The 22261-nt window shown below is 42.9% G+C and overlaps 1 protein-coding gene and 1 non-coding gene across 4 annotated transcripts in view; one reads left to right on the plus strand and one right to left on the minus strand.

The window, feature by feature from the left end:
• The window catches only part of Hhat (hedgehog acyltransferase), a 297519-nt gene that overhangs the window by 270718 nt on the left and 4540 nt on the right, over window positions 1-22261 (minus strand). For all 3 annotated transcript variants that reach the window (XM_077802805.1, XM_077802804.1, XM_077802803.1), the window contains exon 2: window positions 11081-11148. In XM_077802805.1, coding sequence (XP_077658931.1) covers window positions 11081-11148 — 68 coding nt within the window. The remainder of the gene's footprint in view (window positions 1-11080; window positions 11149-22261) is intronic.
• On the plus strand, window positions 1890-2005 carry LOC113181859 (U5 spliceosomal RNA). The gene has a single exon (XR_003300640.1). It is a non-coding gene; the product is annotated as a U5 spliceosomal RNA (small nuclear RNA).

Below are 22261 nucleotides of genomic sequence, written 5' to 3' on the forward strand. Positions count from 1 at the left end.
TTTACTATAGCAACAAAAAAATGTACTAATGCATTTTCTGGGAGAGTACCTGAGAGAGTGGGAACAAAGACAAACAAGACCAAGGACTCATCACATCTTCAGGGCACACAGCCTTCATCATCTCTCTTCAGAAAATTATTGTGTGCTAATAAAATGGTTTATGTTTGATATCATGACTAAAATCTACTTTAAACATTTTGGCATGCGTACTTTGAATTCCAGGCAAGATACAATAGCTACATTTTCCCCTCTCCCACCAAGAACAACACAGTATCTAGAAAATAATCATCAGAAGACTGAGAGGTGGAGGGCAGGTTAGCCAGGGACATCAGGACTTGAGAAATGACAACAAACAAAATTAAGTTAACTAAATAAAATAACTCACTGAAAGGACTTACTAGTAGAAGACGATGATATAAGAATCATTGAACCTAAGGATGGTTCAGTAGAAATTATGCTATCTGAATAACAGAGAGAAAATAGACAAAAATTTAACAAAGCTTCAGAGAACCATGGTATAATAGCCAAAGATCTAACATGGGTGTTATTAAATTTTCCAGAAAGAAAAGAGAAAAAAAAAATGGTACTGAAAAAATATTCAAAATAATAATGGCCAAGAAAATCCCAAATTTGGTAGAAGACATAAACCTACAGATTCTAGAAGGTGAATGAACCCCAACCAAATTAAATACACTAATTAAAAAACAGACATTGGCAGAATGAACAGTTTAAAAATGACCCAATTCTATGCTGTCTATAAGAAATTCACTTCAGGGGATGAGGATGGAGCTCTGTGGAAGAGCTCATGCTTAGCATGTGCAAGGCCCTAGGGGAAAAACTAGAAGAAAACCAAACTAGAAGAAAACCAAAGAGTGAAAGAAACAAATAAAACAATATGGGTAAGCTGAAAATTAAGAATGGAAAATGAAAAGGATAATGCCATACAACATTAATCAAAAGAAAAGGGACTGGCCATAATAATACCGGGTATAGGAGACCAGAGAAAGAACATCACCAAGGTCAAAAACAGTCACTACGGAATGAGAAAAGGGCCAATCCTCTCACCAGGGTCTTACAATCTTCAAGCTGTGTGTTGTCGGAATCATGTGCCTGCTCCATCCTATCACTGTGGCTTTGAGGTTAGGGATGAGGAGGGCAGAGCAGGTGTGACTCTAAAGTGTCAGCACTGTCGTTTGTTGAGGTTCTGTACCTTTGCTGTGTTGTGGTAACATGAATCCACACACGTAACAAAATGGCAGGCAGTTTTACACACATTCACAAATGAGGGCCTGTGATACCAGTGAAATCCAAAAAAAGGGCCGGGGGTCATACCAATGCCAACTTCCTGGACTTCACAGTTCACTAGAGTTAAGTTAGATTCCCCTTTAGGGAAGCCAGGCAGAAATACCCAGGACTTCTCGGTACCACTGTTCCACTTCCTGTGAGCACACAATTGTTTCAAAATTAAAAGCCTTCAAGCAAAATGGAAAATGAAAGAAACAAATGTACTCAAAGTCCCAATATAAAAAAAAAAGGAACAAAACCAGAGTTTCTTTGGTTTAACCAAGATAAGGATTAGAACCCAGCCACTCAACCTTTGCTTCGCCCCCTAATGGTGGTTCAGGAAACTGGTGAGTACTAAGGTATAAGTTGATGACTCACCTTCTCATTTGCATACCCATAGTACCCTGCACAATCCTTTCAACTTTAAAATATACATATACATATTTTTTTCAGCTCAACATTTCTAACTGTGAAAATTTTAATTACTGAATTCCTATACCATCAACTTTAGGCAGTAAATAGCCATGAGGGGGTTGGTCTTACAGCCACCATCATTGAACTAGGACTTGCAGTTACTGGCAGAGAGCAGGAACAAAGACAGAAACATACTCTGGTTTCTCTTCAGATCGTATAAATCTTTCGCCTTTTACTAAAGATTTCCGTGGAGAGGAACAATTCTGAGTTTTAAACCAATTTTTTGAGGCCTTGCTTAGGCAAGGCTAATAATGGTGTCATAAAGTAAGACCTTAAGTTTTAGAGATGCTGTACTTATGGACCGATGTTATACTAGTTTTGTATATATCTGGTTCTCAGGTATAGCCATATCTTCTTACCTGATGATTCAGGACTTCTATGTAGAAGGGACCCTTCATAAAAGGTATAATAGATTCCTACAGTTTGCCTAATAAATATTTAACATCTACAGGTATGATAAAATTCAGTCTGGGATTTTGAATTCATAAAACCTGGTGGCAAAATTGTAATGGAATAACCTTCATCCACCTCAAACTTTTCAGCAGCTACTGTCATCCCTGAAAGTGGCTTCAGTCAGTTCTCCACTCAGGCAACACCCAGCACATCTCCCTCATGCCCCATGATCTTGCACTTACCTTGCTGCTGCTTCTAATTTCTTTTTAACAGAGAATTATCAACTGTCATGTCATGATTTTAAGAGGTAATAACCTTTTTAACAATGCTGACAGGCACCATTTTTAGGGAAAGTACTGAGAAAAGAAAATGTTTCCCCTCCTCCCTGTTTTCCCATACCACCCCCCAAATTTCAGCTCTGTGTCTCTAAATGCAGCCTGCTTGGAATGATCCCTGTTCCCCCCCCCAATCCTATCTGTTAGAGTACTTATAGAACATATGTGTGTGTGAATTAACTTTAATCCACCTCCTAAAGACAGTTTTTAACACTGAAAGTGTCCACCTGAGGAATCCACACTCCAAAAGGTGTGAGTTAGTCGTTGAAAGATCCCAATCAGAAATCCACATCCCAGACATGGCTGCTATTCAAATAATTCCAATAACAGAAATCCACATTTTACTAATGAAAAGAGTGGTATTCAGCATGTGGTGGGTTAAAATGTTTTCTCAGGCTCCAATATGCTTATAAGAATAAACTGTAGGAATCGAATTCAAGTCAGTGCTTAAGCTTTAAGGAGACTGGCCCTAGGTTCAATTCTCAGTATCAAAAAAAAAAAGAAGAAGAAGAAGAAGGGTTGTTTCTTCAGAGGGCAGCATGGCATTTCTGTAATGCTTGTTAAAAGACCCAGAGACAGGGGGAGGTTCATAAGCTTCAGACCCAGGTTTGAGGATGGGTTTAGTAACTTCTTACTGATAAATGTTTTTACACGTAGCAGGATTCAGATCCAGACTCTAACACACCAGTAGGTAGCAAGGTTGTGGGAAAGAACACATGTAACTTCTATTCACCTCCCACTGCCAGAAGTTGCCCAGAGTAAAACCAAAAAATTGATTTTTCAATAACAATCACCTCACAAGAGCTAAATGCCACCTGTCATTCTCAAATGGAGTCTCAATTTTCTTTTTTTAAAAAAAATATTTTTTAGTTTTTGATGGAGCTTTATTTTATTTTTTATTTTTATATGCAGTGCTGAGAATCGAACTCAGTGTCTCACACACAATAGGCAAGTGCTTTACCACTGAGCCACAACCCCCCGCTGGAGTCTAAACTTCTGGAGGAGAGAAACCATGCCTCTGACTTCCCTCATCCCACAGCACTTGTCACCATCGGGACCGTAAGGCTGGAAATACGCACATAATTACTGATGAACTGACTGGAGCGTGGCTGAGAAATGTCTCGCCCTTCCTGAGGGACGATCGTCTTTCATCTCTGCATCCAGCTCCCTGACACACAGCAGGCCTTCAGTGGTGTTTCCTGGGTTGAGGCAGACGTGTGAGTGTGGTCGGGGGCTTCTTGTGAGGGGACATTCTGGCACTGTCTGCTTTGCTTCATGTGTCCGAACTCTGAGCTGACAGGGGGTAGGCCTTCACTCATTTTCATGAAGCTGCAAGCTCTCAAAAATGATTCCAGTGTTTCTCTCATGCCTCTGCCTCCCCCCATGGGAGGACAGCAGATTAATATGCACACTGGCTGTGTGTGAGTTTCAGCCTGTCCTTGCAGAAAACTGGATTTTTTACAGCTTTGCCCCTTTGCAGAGTGGTATATTCTTGTGTCCTGTGCCAACCCCAGTGGGCACAGAGAATGTGGGCGGAAGAGTCTCTAAACAGTAGGGGCAAAAAAAATCCAAGGGTTAGTGATGGAAGGAAGGCTCACAAGCACATGTGGGAAAATTCCTGCTCTGTATCATCAGTCCCCCGCCTCCCGTCTAGACTCAGCCCTGATGGATTTCCATCCTGATATGTGGAAGATTTTCAGGCATGTGGGGAGAAAGGGGGGGTGGTGGAGATTTTTTGGTAGTACAAAGTGTATATTGCAATTCTTATGTTGAAAAAAAAAAGAATATACAGTGCAAATGCTAAACTTTGCTTATTAACTCTTGGCCACCAAGTACCCAGCTCTGCTCTCCTCTTGCTGATCTATCTACTACTTCATGTAAAAGAGTATTTGTTTCATTGAAAAGGTACTTGAAGAAGCAAGGAGAAAACAAGATGAAGTTAGAACCCAGGGTTTAGCTCTGCAAAACCGAAAGATCAAGTTGGAGGTGACAGGAACAGCAAGATGGGGAGACAGTCAAAGGGCTCTCCAAAGAGCCCACAGAAGAAATGACACCTGAAACCCTCCCATGACTGTCCATTGCCCCCTTGATAAAGTCCAGACTCCACCTATGGCACCTAATGGCCCTTATGACATGGCCCTATCCTTTCTTGGGCCTTCCCCTCCTCACATGCAACCCTCCAGTCAAGCTGAATTGCTCTGGCTCACACCAGGCAGGTTCCCAGGCAGGTCCTCAGGCAGGTCCCCAGGCATGCTGCTCTCACCACTCACCTTCCTCTGCCCCCCAGCCCACACCTCAGCCTCTGTCCTAGTGAGCCAGGTACAAACCTCCTCTGTTCCACAGGCCCCTGTGGCCAGTTGAGTTGCTTATCTCACCATCTCATTATCACCCTCTCCCAATATCCCAAGGTCAGAGGCTGAGCCTGGAACGTCCCAGCATCCCCAGCACATGGCCTGGGAGCCTGTTCCTGAGTAGGTGCCCAGTGCGTCTTTGTCAAAGGGATCAAGACAGCATTGTTGATTTTTCAAAGAATGGAGACAAAGAGGCATTTATAAATAAACTGCATCTTACCATCTTTATGGCCAAATCCTGAGTAGCTAAAAACCGTGTCTTAGGAAAGTACCTCTTTTCAGTCTATATTCCAAGACATAACCCATCAAGGGTCCCTTTCTGCCCCTTATGGTTTCTTCCTAGTCCTTCCCACAGACTCTTAAAGTAAAATCCTCTCTGATTTTACTTCTGAAACAATGTCTTATTCACAGGCACACCCCAATTTCAGCAACCTGCCACAGGAAAAACCTCTTCTCAGGAAAGAAAGGAAGAACTGACGACCTGTACATTTGGGACAGATGCATTTCACTTCAAAGCAACCACTCTTTCCTGCAGATAACTTCGTAATGCAAAGGAGCATAACGCTCCTTCCGTGGCATCTCCTTCTGCACTTCAATGCTTCTCTGTAGAGCATGACCTCCTTGCCAGAGAGCGGGAGTCGGTGGCTCTTAACGCTCAATCAAGGAAGTAATCACCCACTGAAGGAAACAGTGGCCATCTACTCTGTACCAAGCACGTGCATGCTGGGGTGATTTATATCCATCATCTCTTTCCCCATAACCCCCCACACCCACATTCCAGATAACAAAACTGAGACTCAGAGGAGGGAAATATTTTCCCAGATGCAGCAAAGTCAGATTTGAACTCAAGTCTACCCAACCCCAAACCTGAGCTTTTTTCATTTGGCTTCCAAGTACCTTGACTGAGAAATAAAAACAGAAGAAAAAAAATTGATAACAATGCAACCCAAAGATGAGAGCTGCAATAGTACCAGTTTGACACAGACCCTGCCGCCTACAAGCACATTCAGAGCATCAGGTAAGGCACAGGACACTGAGCCTCTGCAGCTCCTTGCCACCACTAGAGAGAAGACTGTCAAGAAAAAAGAGGAAGGAGGCTGCCGCACACCATGACAGATAATGCCCAAGAGGCAAGGCCCAGGCCACATGCAGTACCCCAGCACACAACCACTGCAGGAGGCCACTGGAGTCTGTGGGGTCCTGAGGCATGCCCTCTTAGGGCCTGGGAGAGCAGACGAGATGATCAGACCTCAAGATCATAGAGTCAGAGAAGCCCGACAGCCGTAACTACACAAGGTCTCTGGAAGGCATCCTGATTTGGACTGTGATCTTCCAAATCCTACCATCACTGACACGTGGAGGACTGTGGTCGGGCCCAGCCCCCTTTCCCTGTCCTAAATGCAGCTGCACCTGGCACCTGCATATCTCCAACGTGCCCTTCCCTTTTCCAATCATGGTGACCTACCCCACCCACAACCCCAAATTAGTATCTCCTCTACTGAGGAGATCTGGCCAAATCCTACACATGAGCTGGACAGCAGGTCTACCTCCTCCTCCCAGCAGCAGGAGGTGCTCACATGGTCTCTCCTGCTGTGATATGAACACTGTCCACCTAGCATTTACCTACGTGTCTGTCGGTCTGTCTGCCCGCATTTGGGACTGATGCATTTCACTTCAAAGCATTCACTCTTTCCTGCAGATAGCTTCATTAAAATACTCATCTACTCTGTCCCAGGCATAGAAGGTACAGAAATTATTAAATTCCAGCCCCGCCTGGGAGACTGACAGTCTAGTGGGAATGGCTAATACAAAATGAAACTTTACCAGCCACCTTATAATAATAGGGCATGCGACCTGATCCAAAGCATCATTATCACAACAGCCTGTTTATTTCCTTCAGCTATGATTTGGATCTAGATGAGTATGTCCCCCAAAGCTTCAAGTGTTGAAATTTAATTCCCACCATGAGGTATAAAGAGGGTGGAAGCTTAATCCAACTCTGGTGTTTAGAGGGGACCTTAGGAAAAAGGTCATTAGGTCATTCTATAAGAAGAGAGACCACACAGACACATGAGCTCTCACTGTCCCTTGCTGTGTGATGCCCTGTGCCACCTTGGGACTCACTCTGACAGCAAGAAGGTTGCTCCAGTGGGCACCCAGAAGGTGTTGTCCCAGGTGTTGAGATTCAGGCCTCTCAACCTTGCACCTAAAGAACTGTGAGCCAAAATAAGCCTCTTTTCTTTATAAAATAGCCTACCTCAGGTATTTTGCTATAGTAATGTAAATGGATTAGAATACCTTTGTACCATTTAGCTCAATCTGTGGCTGTTACATTTGCACATTTTTTTAAAAATGGTACTGGAAATTGAACCCAGGGGCACTTTACCACTGACCTGCATTCCCATCCCTGGTTGTTTTGTTTGTTTGTTTGTTTGCTTGTTTGTGGAGGCTCTTTTTTTTGGGGGGGGTGTTTCTAATTTTGAGATAGGGTCTTAGACTGGCCTCAAATTTGAGATCTTCCTGCCTCAGTCTCCTGAGTTGCTGGGATTACAGGCAAGCACCACCTTGCCCAGCCTACATTTGTCCATTTATCTGTTGTTGTTCTGTCCCCACTAGGAGACACTAGCATGGAACCTTGTCTCTCTGATTCACTGCTGTTCCCAACATGAACTTAGACACAGAAACACCTTCATTAAAAGCTGTGGAAGGAAGTGTAGAGAGAGGTAGGGAAGGGTTGGGGGCTAAGCACACCTTTGAGGTTCAGGCAACACACCCATGATGGGCAAACCCAGGTGAGATCTGAAGTGTAAGGGCCAGAAAGGGAAGAGGGGAGACACCTCCAGATGAGGAAACAGGATGGGCAGAGGTGAGAATGTCAAGTCAACATGACCAAGGGACCGGGGCAAAGCCCTTCACTACTGGATAGAACAGCTGTTCTGGGAAGTGGGTGATCCGGCCCCCTGGGAGGCTTTGGCAGCACCTGGTGACATTCTTAACGGTCAAGACAGGGGAAATACAATCTGATTGGCATTTACTAAGAGAGTCCAGGGATGTCATGCATCCTACAAGGTACAGAGCAACTCCCCAAACGAAGAATCTTCTGGTCCCAAATGTCCATGGCGCTGAGGTTCAGCCAGCCATAGACTCATGGGCAAGGAACCGGCTGGCTGGAGAACACGAGCTTTCTTATTAAGGTCACGATTCCTCTTCTGTCCACACTTAACATTTTCCTTTGATTAGAATTCAGACTAAAGGAGCATTTGCTTGCCACCTGTTAAAGCCTCCAAAATGGGAAATATTCAGTGAGGAGCGTCTAGAACCTCAGGGCGTGGTATCAATTTCCTTCATTTGTTGGATATCCACCAAGACCCGTCATTTTCTCTCTAAACTCTAGGACTCCAAACCACCCACCCACGTGCAAGGTAATGAAATGTAAACCGATGAGAAAACAGGTGCTCAGTAGCCCCGGGCCGAGGGATAAATTGTCACATGGATGGAGGGAAAGAGAAAGATGTGTTGGGATGGCAAAGGACGTAGTCCTTAGGGCTCCCACGCACATGTATCTGTGCCTTGTGTGTGTGTGTGTGTGTGTTTTTTCACGAAGGCAGGATGGGCCTGACTGTCAACACCCCTGGCCTCTTATGAGGGCCACCAAAGAGAATGGCTGGGGAGAGATCAACTCCCCAGAACTCTAGTGCCTTAGTGAGAGTCAGGCAGCTGGACTAATGGAATTTGGTGGGAGGCAGGAAGTCAGTGAACACAAAGCCCCTTTGTCTAGAAATAGCAGCACACCCTGGGCTGAGCCTGCCCTTGACAATGAAATCCTCCGGCCACAGCTCAAAAACTTGTCAGAGCCTGACCCTGTGTTCATGTTCTCATACTACCTCACAATAGCATCTCTTCAGCTAAAAGTTTCTTGTTCTAAAATCAGTTTGCTTATTTTGGCCCCTGGCAAAAAAAAAAAAAAAAAACTATGTTATTCAGTATTATCTGAAACGCCAGAATTGTGACTACACAGGGAAAAAAAAAATCACTGTGTTTTGTTGTTGTTATCATCAGAGATTCAATAGTGTTTTATCTCTAAAGAGATTCATGAGGGTCATTTCCTGTTACATCCCAAATTCCTCCCTGACAGAAACTTCCCAAGTTTCCTCATCTCTGAAATGGGCACAAACCTACCAACCTCCCCTTCTTACTATGAGAGGGCTATGTGAACAAGAAACATCTACAAAAGGATGCCATGATTGCAAATGCAATTTACATCCAATTTTTCATGGAAATAGTCCAGGGATAGAGCAATAAAAGCCAGGAAGAGCACCCCATGCAATACAGGGCTCTCCTCCTAGTACCAGACAAACATGGGCCTTACGTCAAACATACTGCCTCTGTATAGAGCCAGAGCTGGATGAGGAACTGACCACCCCAGCAAACCAAAATGGAAATTGAAGTAAACTTGTAACAACTCAGCAAGATTGGCAACTGTCAAGGGAGAAAAACAGCAGGACAGGCAGTGCCCAACTCTGAGATGAATTGTCCTCCAAAAGTTCATTGGTAAGTAGGATGCTCAGAACTGGACGCATTATTTTATGTCTCAAGCCAGCCCACAAAAGATGATTGAAACGATATCTGGTATGCCGGGGGCCATCCGTGAACCGTGCATGGACTAAAGCGATGTTGGAGCCGTTTAGGCAGGAAAGCCTGGTATTAGGAACTCCCTGTAGGAATCCACTGGTTTGAGAATGCCTGGTTCACGTGGGGTCCTACCTAGCTCACCGCTCAAGTTCTAGCAGAGCTACAGAGGTGGGAGTGACTAGGTGGAGCCATACAGCTTCCCAGAGATGGGTGCGGCTTGCCCAAATGCCCATCAGCCTATTTACTGCAAGACCCCTGCCACACTGCAAAGCAAGCTCCAAACCAAGACTCCTGCTGAAACCTTGTCCCTGCCTTTGATGGACTCCCCCTTAAATACAGAATAGGAGCCTTTTTTTTTAGTTGTTCAGTTCCAGCTCCTACCTGGACTGGAAGACCCATCAGCTGCTCCTCTTTCTCTTTTTAATTTCTAGCTTGGTCTTTATTTCTTACTAATTATTTCAGACTTTTTAATTTTCCTAGGCAGCTCACACCTCCTGAGCAGGAATCTACTCTGTGAGGTTGCAGGCCACCCCATTATACCATATACTTAGAGTAGAAGTGGTAAAAAGCAGTGCTTTGATATCATTTTTAAAACATTTTGAAGCTGGGTATAGTGGCACACATCTGGAACCCTAGCAGCTCGGGAGGCTGAGACAAGAGGATCACAAGTTCAAAGCTAGCCTCAGTAACTTAGCAAGGCCCTAAGAAATTCACAGAGACTCTCTCTATATATAAAACACACATAAAAAGGTCTGGGGATGTGGCTCAGTGGCTAAGTGCACCACCTGGGTTTAATCCCCAATACCAAAAAAAAAAAAAAAAACAAGAACATTGAAACAGAAAACAACTACCTAGCTCATAACTGGATTTGACCTTTGACCTGAACCTCAAACCAAGAGCTGGGCTGTGGACCTCTTGATATCCAAGTCCGTATTAAAACAGGTTCCTGGGAAACTTACAAGGGAAGAATGAGAAGAATTTCAGGGAAAAAAGGTGCTGATAGGAAGACTGAGGGGTCTACTTAGGGGAGGTTCTGGTGCCCACCCACGACATTCTCCAGCACGGAAGTGCTACCTGTCGTATCAAAAGGGTACAAGGTCTGACGGAACAGTGGCCATCCTGCCTGCTACAAAATAAACTGCAGCAAAAGACAAAGGAGCCATTCCTCCACCAGGGCAGAGGAGGAAGAAAGGGGTGGTCATTCCCCGCATGCTCCACCACAGCGGGCACAGCAGGGCCCTGAGGGGCTGAAGGAGGACATGCTCACAGTTGCCAAGGGCAGGCACAGGGAGTGCCCAGGGCCATGGTTGATTCTAACAGATACAGCTAGATCAAGACGGGACTTCCTGAGCCGGACCCAAGTGAAAATTGTACTAACCAATAAGGTTACATAACCAGATTTCTGGTGCCTTAAGAAGAGGCTGAGAACAAGAAAATAACCACGGAGAATGCCTGATCCAGCCCGACACTCTCATATTTCTACTCTAGGAAGGCGCTTTATTCCCGGTTATTGCTGAATACCATACTGTACCTGGCAAACTCCAAATATATAAGTGATACAAAACACTAGATTTGAAAGTTGAGAAAATTCACCCTTGGTCCACTTTGTACCTTCTTTAGTCCTCCAAAGAAAGCGTCAGCCTCCAACTCAAATTCCTGGTCCAGTTCCTCTTCATGCTCTGACAAGAAAAACAGTCTCCATTAGTCACAAGTCTAAACAAACGGGTTGGCTACAGAGCAAAGGCACTAAAAGAAATTGGAGAATGTCCTGCAAAAGCAGACGGGGTGGGGCACAAGCCCATCACACTCCTTGACCTCCTTTCTGGTTTTCTGGGACCTAAGTTCTTGGAAATACAGGATGGGGCTGGTGGAAACGGCCCTTTCAACTTGTAATAAGGGTCACAAAAGGAGAGGGGATCAGAGGAGAAAAGTGTCCAACACAGGGAAACTGGGGGAGGCTGGTGCAAATTCCCCAGTTGGACAGGTAATTAAATTTGTTTCTATATGGACTGGTACCACCAAATGATAGTGATAATGACGATTCTAGGACAAAATGCTCACAAGATAGAATAAAATGGAATCAAATCAGGGTCAAAATGTGTTCCTAAGTTAATGACATGATGGCTTATCCGTTTTTTTTAAACAACAAAATCTTTGATTCTTCTTAAGGGTGTGCAATAACCAGACCTCATGTGAGATACTAGGAATGAAAAAATGAAAAAGAATCTGACTGGCAAAGCTCTCAGTCTCTGGGTGCGTCTTGTTCACTGGGGAAGAGACACAAACAGAAAATATGAAACTGCCTTGGGCTGAGTAGTGCCTTGATAGTGGACATGAGGGCTAACCTTGAGGCCTGTGTGATGTCCAGGAGACAGAGGAGTGGGTGGGGGTGGAGCTCAAAGAATGTCCTAAGGGAGAGATAAAGGCATAGGGGTCCTCAGTACAACGGTAGTGACAAAGCCATCAGAATGGCTGTGATTCATTAAAGAGGGACAAGGAATACGTAGACAAGGAAAGGAAGAAAACTCTATGCCTATCAGAATTAAAAATAATAATATTTTTTAAAAAACTCCAAAAATTGAGAAGGAACTACCCAGAAGCAAAAACCAAAAGAGGGTGGGGTCACTAAGCATGATCATGAAATGCTGCTGCTTTTTCAGAGTAGGATCGAGGGGCAGACTCACATGCACTAGATGGACGCAGTAGCCCCAGGCCCACACCCCAGGCAACACTGCTCCAAAGAACAAGAGGAAAGGACAGGGTATTGCACCCTGGCCCAGGGAACCACATCACAGCTCCAGGAACCCATTGATGTGTATCCCACATGCATGGAGTGTCACACAGGGGCGTGATGACAGCTGGAGTGCAATTGTAGTGGGGCACTGGTCTTTTCTGTTACAGCTACACACAAGGACACATTGTGTGTTTTTGCATTGTGCCTGGGCTCCAGTCCAAGGAAATAGTCCATGGGCAACAGACAAGTGATTGCAATCCCACAAAGAAGTAACAGAAAGCTCAGAATTCATTCTGGAGAGAGTGGGAAACCTCTCTGCCTATTCCCTCTTTTATTTCAGCCTCACGCTTACACAAAATGCAAACTCCAGAAACACTGAAATTATGCACACATGAAACAAAGCAAAAACTTGAGCTAGTCTCTTCTTTTTAAAAAAGGATATTCATAAATAGCAGTTGACATGCTAATCCCAGACTTCCTGAAATTGTAATATATCTCCCTCTAGTGGGAAAAATTTGCTTGCCACCTCCTACAGGCTCCAAGAAAGGAAATATCCAGCCAGAAGTATTCAGAATTTAAGAACAGAGTATTCCTTTCCTTCATCTAGTGGGAAAAAGTCTCCTATGTAAACAGGAAAATCAGGATAAAACCTGCTCAGCAGGGTCCAACAGAAATTCAATATGAACCACTAAAGTTTCTTATAGCAACAAAGAAAGAAAAAAAAGGTGAAATTAATTTTATTATATTCTTTTTAAACAAAATAACCAAAACATTATTTCAATATACAATCACCATTAAACAATTATTAATACATTGTTTTACATTCCTTTTGTAATCTTAAATACACACTGTCCTTATAGCACATTTTTTTTTTTTTAAAGAGGAGAGAGAGGGTTGGGGGGGAAAGAGAGAGAGAGAGAGAGAGAGAGAGAGAGAATTTTTAATATTTATTTTTTAGTTCTCGGCGGACACAACATCTTTGTTGGTATGTGGTGCTGAGGATCGAACCCTGGCCTCACGCATGCCAGGCGAGCGCGCTACCGCTTGAGCCACATCCCCAGCCCCCTTATAGCACATTTAATTCAGAAGAACCACATGTTAAGTGCTTACTACGCCTAGGTAGCTAGGGATTACCAGATTGGACAACATAATTCCAGGCCAAAAATTCTCCCCCAGTTTTGTAGAATTTCTACAAATCACCCTTGTCTGATTTCTTGATGCAAACAAATGCTGTATATATGATATTAATGTTAAATTCCAACTCAAATCTATCCATGACCCCTTTAGAAATCATTATCTTTAGACTGTCTGAGCTGAAAATTCACAGCTGCAGAATGCATTTGATTGAGCAGAAGCTGAGAACCTGCAGCCACGGATCTTTCTTTGAAGAACGATAGCCCCCTCAGACCCTCAGGGACAATTCCTTCCCAGGTTGGGGGCCCACGCCCTCACTCCCATGGGCAGGACTGGAGTTTTCCTCCTGACTCAAATGCAGACAAGCAGGAGGCTGCTGCCAATGGGTGGAAGCCTTCTATCCCTGGGAAAACTCTCCAGACCACACAGGACAGATTGGCAGCAGAGCCAGTCCCTTCCTCTAGTGTCCTGGTACCATTTCCCAAAATTCAGCACTCCACAGAGCTGCCCGAGAGCCTAGGAATGCAGCAATTCCCACGGATGAGCCTTGTGCCACTGTGTCTGTTGTGGATTCCACCCCCCACCCCCTCACCCGCCCCCAACAAAAGAATACTTCATATCCCCATCCTACCCACTGAGCCAGAGGATTTGCATTTTAATCTCTGTTTATGAGCGGTGGTCGTAAACCACTTACTTAAAACCTCTAACTAACCTACCACTTTCACCCTCAAGATTTTGATGGGAAATTAGTTCTGGGGAGGGGGTAATTAGTGGGCAATACTCAGGGAGAAGGGAAAATTCATTCATTCTCTCTCTCTCTCTCTCTCTCTCTCTCTCTCTCTCTCTCTCTCTCTCTCATCTGATACAAGCCCCTGCACTGTCATAGAGGGGCACACCCACTCATAGTGTTTGTGTCCTGCTGTTTCTATGCGTTTGAAAAATTCCAATCAGCTTCTGCTGATTCTTTATTTCCCTAGGAAGCCAGTGGATACAGCCAACTAGGGCAATAAATGAAAAAGGGGAAGGGGAGCAGAAAAGATGGGCCCCTAATGATAAGAAAATGTAATGGGAAACAACTTTCAAATATCCATAGGTAAATTATCATATAGAAGACTGGTGATAAAGGGCTGGTTTTTCCACACCATTTGAAGCTTGGGTTTCCCTTTCCTCTATCCCAATCCTCACTTAAGGAATAAAAATGTTATTTAGAAATAGCCTAAGCAAAAGCAAATCAGACATGTAAATAGGATGCAAACCTATACACTTCATAAATGGCTTGCAAACCTCCCCCAAAAGAGCTGCTCACATAAGAAATTCTGAGATCTCTTAGGGCTGACCACCAAGAATGCAATTTCTATGGGAATCCTTACCATTCCAAATGACATTGCAACTGAAAATGGAAACTCTCAAGCTAAGAGAGAACTATGAGGTGTGCTGTTGCATGTGTCGGGTGCAACATGGATCACTGGTGGGCAGCAGGTGGAGAAAGCAGAGGAGGAGTGGGGAGATCCAACACTACGGGTTGCCTTCAAGGGCCCTCAGACCTAGGCCATGTTCCAAGGCACTTATTAAAGAATTTATTTAAAGTATCAGTGAGGCCTGGGGGCACAGTGGCACAAGGCTATAATCCCAGCAGCTTGGGAGGCTGTGGCAGGAGGATCACAAGTTCCAAGCCAGCCCCAGCAAGAGAGGCACTGAGCAACTCAATGAGACCCTGTCTCTAAATCAAATAAAAAATAGAGATGGGGATGTGGCTCAGTGGTTGAGTGCCCCTGAGTTCAATCCCTGGTACCAAAAAAAAAAAAAAAAAAAAGTATCAGTGATAGGGGACAGACAGACATTGAGTGGTAGGAATGTGAGCTTAAGGGACTAATTCTGTGAATGGGTCCATGTGTTGACTCCCACAACTTTCTCTTTTAAAAAAGCAATTTACCTGCAGCCCTGCCTGGCTTAAGTCCACAGGATATGCTACATTCCTCCAGAAACTACCTGTTATCTGCAGGAGAAACGCAGGCCTGAAATGCTGATAAGAAGAACACAAGTTACCCTGAAGCAGATCAGATCCCAGAACTTGGGGAGATAAGGATAATTGCCCCTAACCATAAAAGCTGTAAGACTAGGTCAACATGGGCCAAAGCGACCTAGAGTTGTCATGGCAGTGGGGACTTGAAAGCCTGATGTCATGCTGCTAACAATCAAAAATCCTGGACCAGGTGGACCTGGTCGAGACTCTCTGGAAACTTCCCTGGGACCTCCTATAAAACCGGAGGACAGGACGTACATGCCATCCCTCTTCTCTCTGAGAGAGACCTTCTGAGAGGGTCCCCTTTCCCCTTTACTCTCCCCTGTAATGAACTCATTCCTGTAACTCTGAGCAACACAATCTGAAGTCTTTCTGGCCTGATCCCAAGAATTGGGACTTGGAGGGGACTTGGCACTGCCTCAGTTTCACAGAAGGCCCTAGCCCCATAACATCAGGAGGCAGCATCTCTGGAACCCCACACACCCCTACATAACATAGGGGAGGACAAACATCTCGTCTTTACCTTTTCTTAGACTTGTGGCTAAAGCCCCTATAATAAAAGACTAACAAAGACAAAAGCATATGAATTTATTTCATGTAAGTTTTTACATGTGATAAAAGAATTTCTGAGATGTCCTTAATCTAAGGGGACAGAGAAGAACAATGGGAAGAAGTTAATCAATAACAAGCTACAAGCCAAAAATAATGAAAGCTACTCTTCAATGAGTGCTGGAATCTTAAATCCCATCACAGAGGATCAGCAGGGCTGTTTACATATAAACGTTCCCAATTGTTAACTGGACAAATGCAGAAGCAAAAGTCACTTCCTATGGATCACCCTTCTGACCCCTCACTCTGCTTTGCATAATTCCACCCTTGTCACCCATGACCAATATGAGTTTGGTGTAAACATCTGTGCTTTCCTTCTCCAAAGGAATAAAAATTCTCTTAGTTCTAGGTCCTGCAGACATTTTTCCAACCCCTTCCCGGTTCTGCTACCAGAAATTACAGGAACTTGTCCCAGGATCTGGTCTCTTTCCTGAAACAGCTCAATAAACCCTTGTGTTTCAGAGATTCCCTCAAAGTTTTGGTTTAACACATGACACAGGAGCTTTCATAAGGAAATGAAAACCCAAAGCAATGGTTATACGCTTGCTTGCTGCGATTCCGGGTTTCAGGAAAAGTGGGCGATTGTGGGGAAATATACAGGCAACCAGTAGGATCTTGTGATAAGAAACTGGGGGAGGGGCTGGGGCTCAGCAGTAGAACACTCGCCTAGCATGTAGGAGGTGGCTGGGTTTGATCCTCAGCACTACATAAAAATAAGTAAAATAAAGGTATTATGTCCAATTACAATTAAAAAAAAAAAAAGAAAGACAAAAACTTAGCCAGGCCTGATCTTTTTTAGGTTCTCCTGTATCCCTGTATCTTCAGAGAACAGGATCTTTCTTTCCTCCAGGTAGATAAAGGGCAACTCCCTATTAGAGGTCTCATTACCAATCTCAGGGGAGGGTCAGAAAATCCTTCCTAGGTTTTATGACATGTCTCAAGGAAAAAGGGTAGACAGCAGGTGAGACTGACCTCCTGCTACTTGGCATTTCTCAAATGCCAGGGTGCCAGACTTGGGGTATTGTTCCTGAACCCCATCACCTACTTTAAGGACCAGTATCAACAAAGGGGAAAACACCAGAAAAGGAAGACAGTGACTCACTAGTTTCCCAAGGCCCTAGCCACAGGTAACAGGGCAGACAATGGTCAGGTACAAAGTGAAGTGTCACCAAACGGGATGCTTGGAACCTTGGCTGCCGTGTCACTCCACATATCCCACTGCAATAGGCTGTCCAGTCCTTGCTCCTGTGGGACCGTGGACTTCCACAAAGCCTTGTAACTGAGGGGTCCCTGGTGGTCCCTCCCTTGGTGAGCCAGCTCCCCTGGTTCCCAAGGCAAGGCCACCTGTTGAAGGACAGGACCTATTGGCTTGGTTTCCCCACCCTGTTCTCAGGTTTCCAGAATGACCAACTATCTTGCAACCAAACTTCACTAATCACAAGAGGAAGTGGGAAAATTTTTCTCCCAACAAAGCCCACACCCTTCAAGAGGTTCCTATTGAACAAACTGTGTGAAAGAAAGAACTAATCCATAAATGAGCTGCTCTGCCCTTTTCTCATAAACTGAGATGAGGAACAGTGAATCCCACCCGTGGGTACAGGAAAAAAGAAAAGGCAGAAAGTAAAAGTGTTCAATTATCGTTACATCCCACTTGGAGATGCCTGCTATATGAAAACAAAGAAACTGGGGGTTGCAAGTCAAATAAATACTTTACACCATAAAAATCAGACTCTTTAACCGGCAGGGCTCCCTGCATTTGAGAGTTTATTTAAAGAAACATTAACTTCATATCACTGAAGATTAAAGAAATGATAATAAAGCTCCTATGAAGTGAGAACACAAATCGATGGAAAGCACAGTTCCATTTATAAAAATATGGTTAGTCTAACTTTCCAGGAAGGTAGACACTGCAGAGAAGAAGGTGTGCTTGGGCTCTGTGAAGTCAGAAGGACCTAGGGTGGCTGTTATTCATTCAAAAATAATCTTTAGAAACAGAACACAGAAAAAAATGGTAGAATTTACAAATAAATCCAAGAACTTGTTCTTTGAGAAAGAAAGTAAACCTACTAGATAAATCTTAAAACAGGTGAAATGAAACACATACATTATCCAAAAACATTATGAGAACCACCATTTGACCCAGCTATCTCACTCCTCCATCTATACCCCAAGGATTTAAAATCAGGATACAACAGTGACATAGCTGCTCAATGTTTATAGCAGCTCAATTCAAAATAGCTAAACTACAGGACCAACCTAGATGCCCTTCTATAGATGAATGGATAAAGAAACTGTGGTATATACATGCAATGGAATATTCTCGGCCTTAAAGAGAAATGAAATTATAGCATTTGCAGGTAAATGGAGGGAGTTGGAAAATATCGTGCTAATCAAAGTAAACCAATCCCAAAAAAACAAAGTTTGAATGTTTTGTATGATAAGTGGATGGTGATCCATAATGTGTGTAGGGGAGGCAAGGGAAGAATGCAAGAACTTTGGATTGGGCAGAGGACAGCAAGAGGAGAGGAGGGGCTGTGGGGTTGGAAAGATGGTGGAATGAAACAGACATTATTACCCTATGTGTGTGTGTGATTGCATGAATGGTGTGACTCTGCATTGTGTACAACCAGAGAAATGAAAAGTTGTGCTCCATGTGTGTAAGAATGAAATAAATTAATTAAAATTAAATTAAAAAAAAAACATCATGAGAACATGATACAACTGTGTGTTAGTACATTTGAAAATCTCTGTGATATGGAAAAATACAAATTGCTCCAACTGACTTAAGAAGAAGAGAATTCTAAATATACCAATAACCCTGAAAGATATGGGAAAGTTTTCAATGGCTCGACTGCCAAACAGACTTCATGCCTTGACAAACTTACAAGTGAATGATCCGAAGCTTTGAGGACACAGACATATCATACATTATTATTTTTTAAACTTTAAAAAGTAATCTTCCCCATGTGTTTTATAAAGCTAGCAGAGTGCCAAGATTGAAATCTGAGGATAAAATTATAGGCCAATCAATCTCACTTAGAAATTAGTATTAAAAAAAAAAAAAAACTTGGGGAAAGCAGTGAATTTTAAAATCCCATGGTCATGGCCACTTTGTTGTAGGAGTCTCTGGAGTTTGCGACTGAAAAGCTGATTACTCTTAAATGTCATACTGATGGAACAAAGGAGGGGAAACCAGGGACTCTTCTGAATGGGGGCTTTCAAGATTGAAAAAAATTACCAATTTTAAAAGGAAGTCAGAAGGAATCCTTAACATGGTTTTTTAAAGATAAATAAGTAAAACTTGCACAATCTCTCACTAATGGTGAAAGCAATATGAGGATTTCCATTTAGGTTAGAATTAAAGCAGAAAAACCACCAACTATTATATGGTCCTAGAAGGCCTAGCAAAGTAAAAACAGATGAAGCAAAGTCATTATCTGTGGATGGTGTTATCTAAACAGAAAAAAAAAAAACCACAAAAACAAGTGATAAGTAATGGAAATATAAAAGAAATACATAAATACCTTTACCATAGACCAGAAATAATCAGATGGAAAATATTCCAATCCTAAGAGGAGAAAACAGACTCATAAATAATCTTAAAAATTTTAGGGCTGGGGATGTGGCTCAAGCGGTACCGCGCTCACCTGGCATGCGTGCGGCCCGGGTTCAATCCTCAGCACCACATACCAACAAAGATGTTGTGTCCGCCGAAAACTAAAAATAAATATTAAAATTCTCTCTCTCTCTCTCTCTCTCTCTCTCTCTCTCTCTCTCTCCTTAAAAAAAAAAAAAAATTTAGCAGGATCTATTATGAAGAAGACCATGAACCTTCATTAAGGGAAATAACAAGATTTTAAAGAAAAGAAAGGGGATACAATATTGTATTCCTGGAAGGAAAGATACAGTGTTGTAAAAATATAAACAATTTACAAATTACTTTCTAGTTTATTGTGATTCCTATGAAAACCCTACTGAGATTTTTTTTTTTTTTTGGAACTTGGCAATTTCAAAGATATGTCTAGGAAAAATAAACCAGTAAGAATAGCTAAGAAACATTTAAATATTTGACAAAGCAAAAAATATTAAAATAGCACAGTACTAATATATGAATTGATTTCTCAATCAATGAAACTGAGGAGACAGGCCCCAGACAGTCTGGGATTTAAAAATTTAAGACATGATCAAGATTGTACCATAAGCCAACGGAGAAAGGGACTTCATAAATAATGTGTAGTTAACTATTTGTGGAAAAAAACAATCTGACTTTTTATCTCACATTACATGCCAAGTGCATTTGCGATGGATTAAAACATAAAGGCTCCAGTGTTCAGACATCACCTGAGAGTAGGCGGGGTCTAGGAAGAACCTGGAAGGTGTTTGTGCAGTTTCACTCCATACAACCTGAAAAACCTCTGAGAACAGCAATCAGAGACAACAGAAATACAAATCCCTTCCTTACAAATTAAAGGAACTAAGCATCCAACTCGTGAAGTTGGAATAAAAAGGAGGAGAGCCAACCCAGAGAAACAAAAAGGGAGGAAATAATAAGGGCAGAAAATCAATCAATTGGAGAAAAAGAAACAACGGTGAAATCTAATAGTCAAAAGCTGAAAAGATGAATGCAATTTCTGGCACAGTGGATCAAAGAAAGAAAAATATATAAGGGAAGAAGGAGAAAGAACAAAAGAGGGAGTAAGGGAGAAAGAAAAAAAAAATTTTAAAATACAATATGGCAGGGGATGGGGAGTGGGGAGCCCAGCTCCAGGGGGAACAGAGTAATGAAAGTAAAATTAAACACACACACACACACACACACACACACACACACACACACACACACACTAAAAAAGAAAGGACAATTAAAGAAACCATCAAAAAAAACGCTTTTAATATTATGAACTATATACTAATCAAATTTAAAAGCTGCATAAAACAGACTCCTAGAAAGCTACAAACTGTCAACGTGGGAACAAGAAGAAATAAAATATTTAAGTAGGAACCAACAGGTAGTAAAATGAACAGGTCATTAAAGGATTCCCTCTCTCCCTCTCTCGTGTTTTAACAGGTAACCTCCTATCATCCATTGTTTTCACTAGTAGGAATTCAGTTAGTTGCACTTGCAGTTTTTCATTAAGCTGATAGGGTCACAAAAATAGATGGTCCTCTTTTAGGCACAGGCATTCATCCTTTCAAGGCTTATTATGCAAGCCTTTAAGGCTTGGCAGGATACATTATAAGTTGCGTGGTACATTGCAACTTTCCCCATGTTCAAGGTAAGCAGAGAGAAAAGTGTTTCCACCTCTCCTAAAACATAAGCACAAATTTAATCCAGTAGCTATTGAATTTAATTATTTAAATTTAATCCAATAGCACCAGGGGCGAGCCACCCGGCACAGCAGATCACCATCACCTTCCCCAAGAAGTTCTTTATGACTTAGAGATATTCTAGATTTGGTAGAATTAGGGAGAATAGGGGGATTCTGTTCAATCCCTACTATAAATTTGTCAAGAGATTCCATTTGACTGAGACTGTTAAAATCAGTCTGCTGTCCCTCATGGCCTGCCAGTTCTGCAACTATTGAGGCCTCCGTGGACAAGATGCCTGCCCCAAGCCCAGAAAAAAAGCAGCCCTGCAGATGTCCACCACAGGCATTTCACTTCACAAGCACATTATGAGCCTCTAGTTTATTCTAGACACTGTGTTTGCACCAGATAGAAGGACTCCAGAAAAGTTCACCAAGGAGAAAATTTTCCCAGTGTCCTACCTCTAAAATGTAGGTTAGTGGCACTTTTTCTTGGGCTAGTAAGTGAAATGAGGAATCAAGAAGGCTTGGCATCACACCAATAAAGCACACTTCATCAAGGCAGGGAGATCCAGCTTCCGTGAACTGAACTGGCCAAAGGATTAGAGGAAGATAGTTTCTGACAATGTTCTGAGAAACATTTTGGCACCGACAATCAGAGGGATAAAAGCAGCTTTGGGCTGCAAAGTGTTCAGTAATATGCCAAGGAGCATTCAGCTTCTGAGCCATCTGAGGCACAGAAGGTTTTATACCCCAAAACAGAGGAAGCCCCACCCCCAACCTGGAAGCTACCACTTGTGTAAGAAGGAATAAAATAATTTGCTCCACTGAAATAAAAATTTTCAGCTTAAAGTTTAATAGTAGAACAGATAAAAAAAAGAATCTCCCCTTTAAAACAAGCTGACTTAGGAAACATCATTTAAGATGAGTGGTAGAATAGAAAAAGGATTAGGTCTAGATGAAAAGACCTGGGTTTCCACCTCCGG

The sequence above is a fragment of the Urocitellus parryii genome, chromosome 9, assembly GCF_045843805.1.
Source record: "Urocitellus parryii isolate mUroPar1 chromosome 9, mUroPar1.hap1, whole genome shotgun sequence".
Taxonomy (NCBI): domain Eukaryota; kingdom Metazoa; phylum Chordata; class Mammalia; order Rodentia; family Sciuridae; genus Urocitellus; species Urocitellus parryii.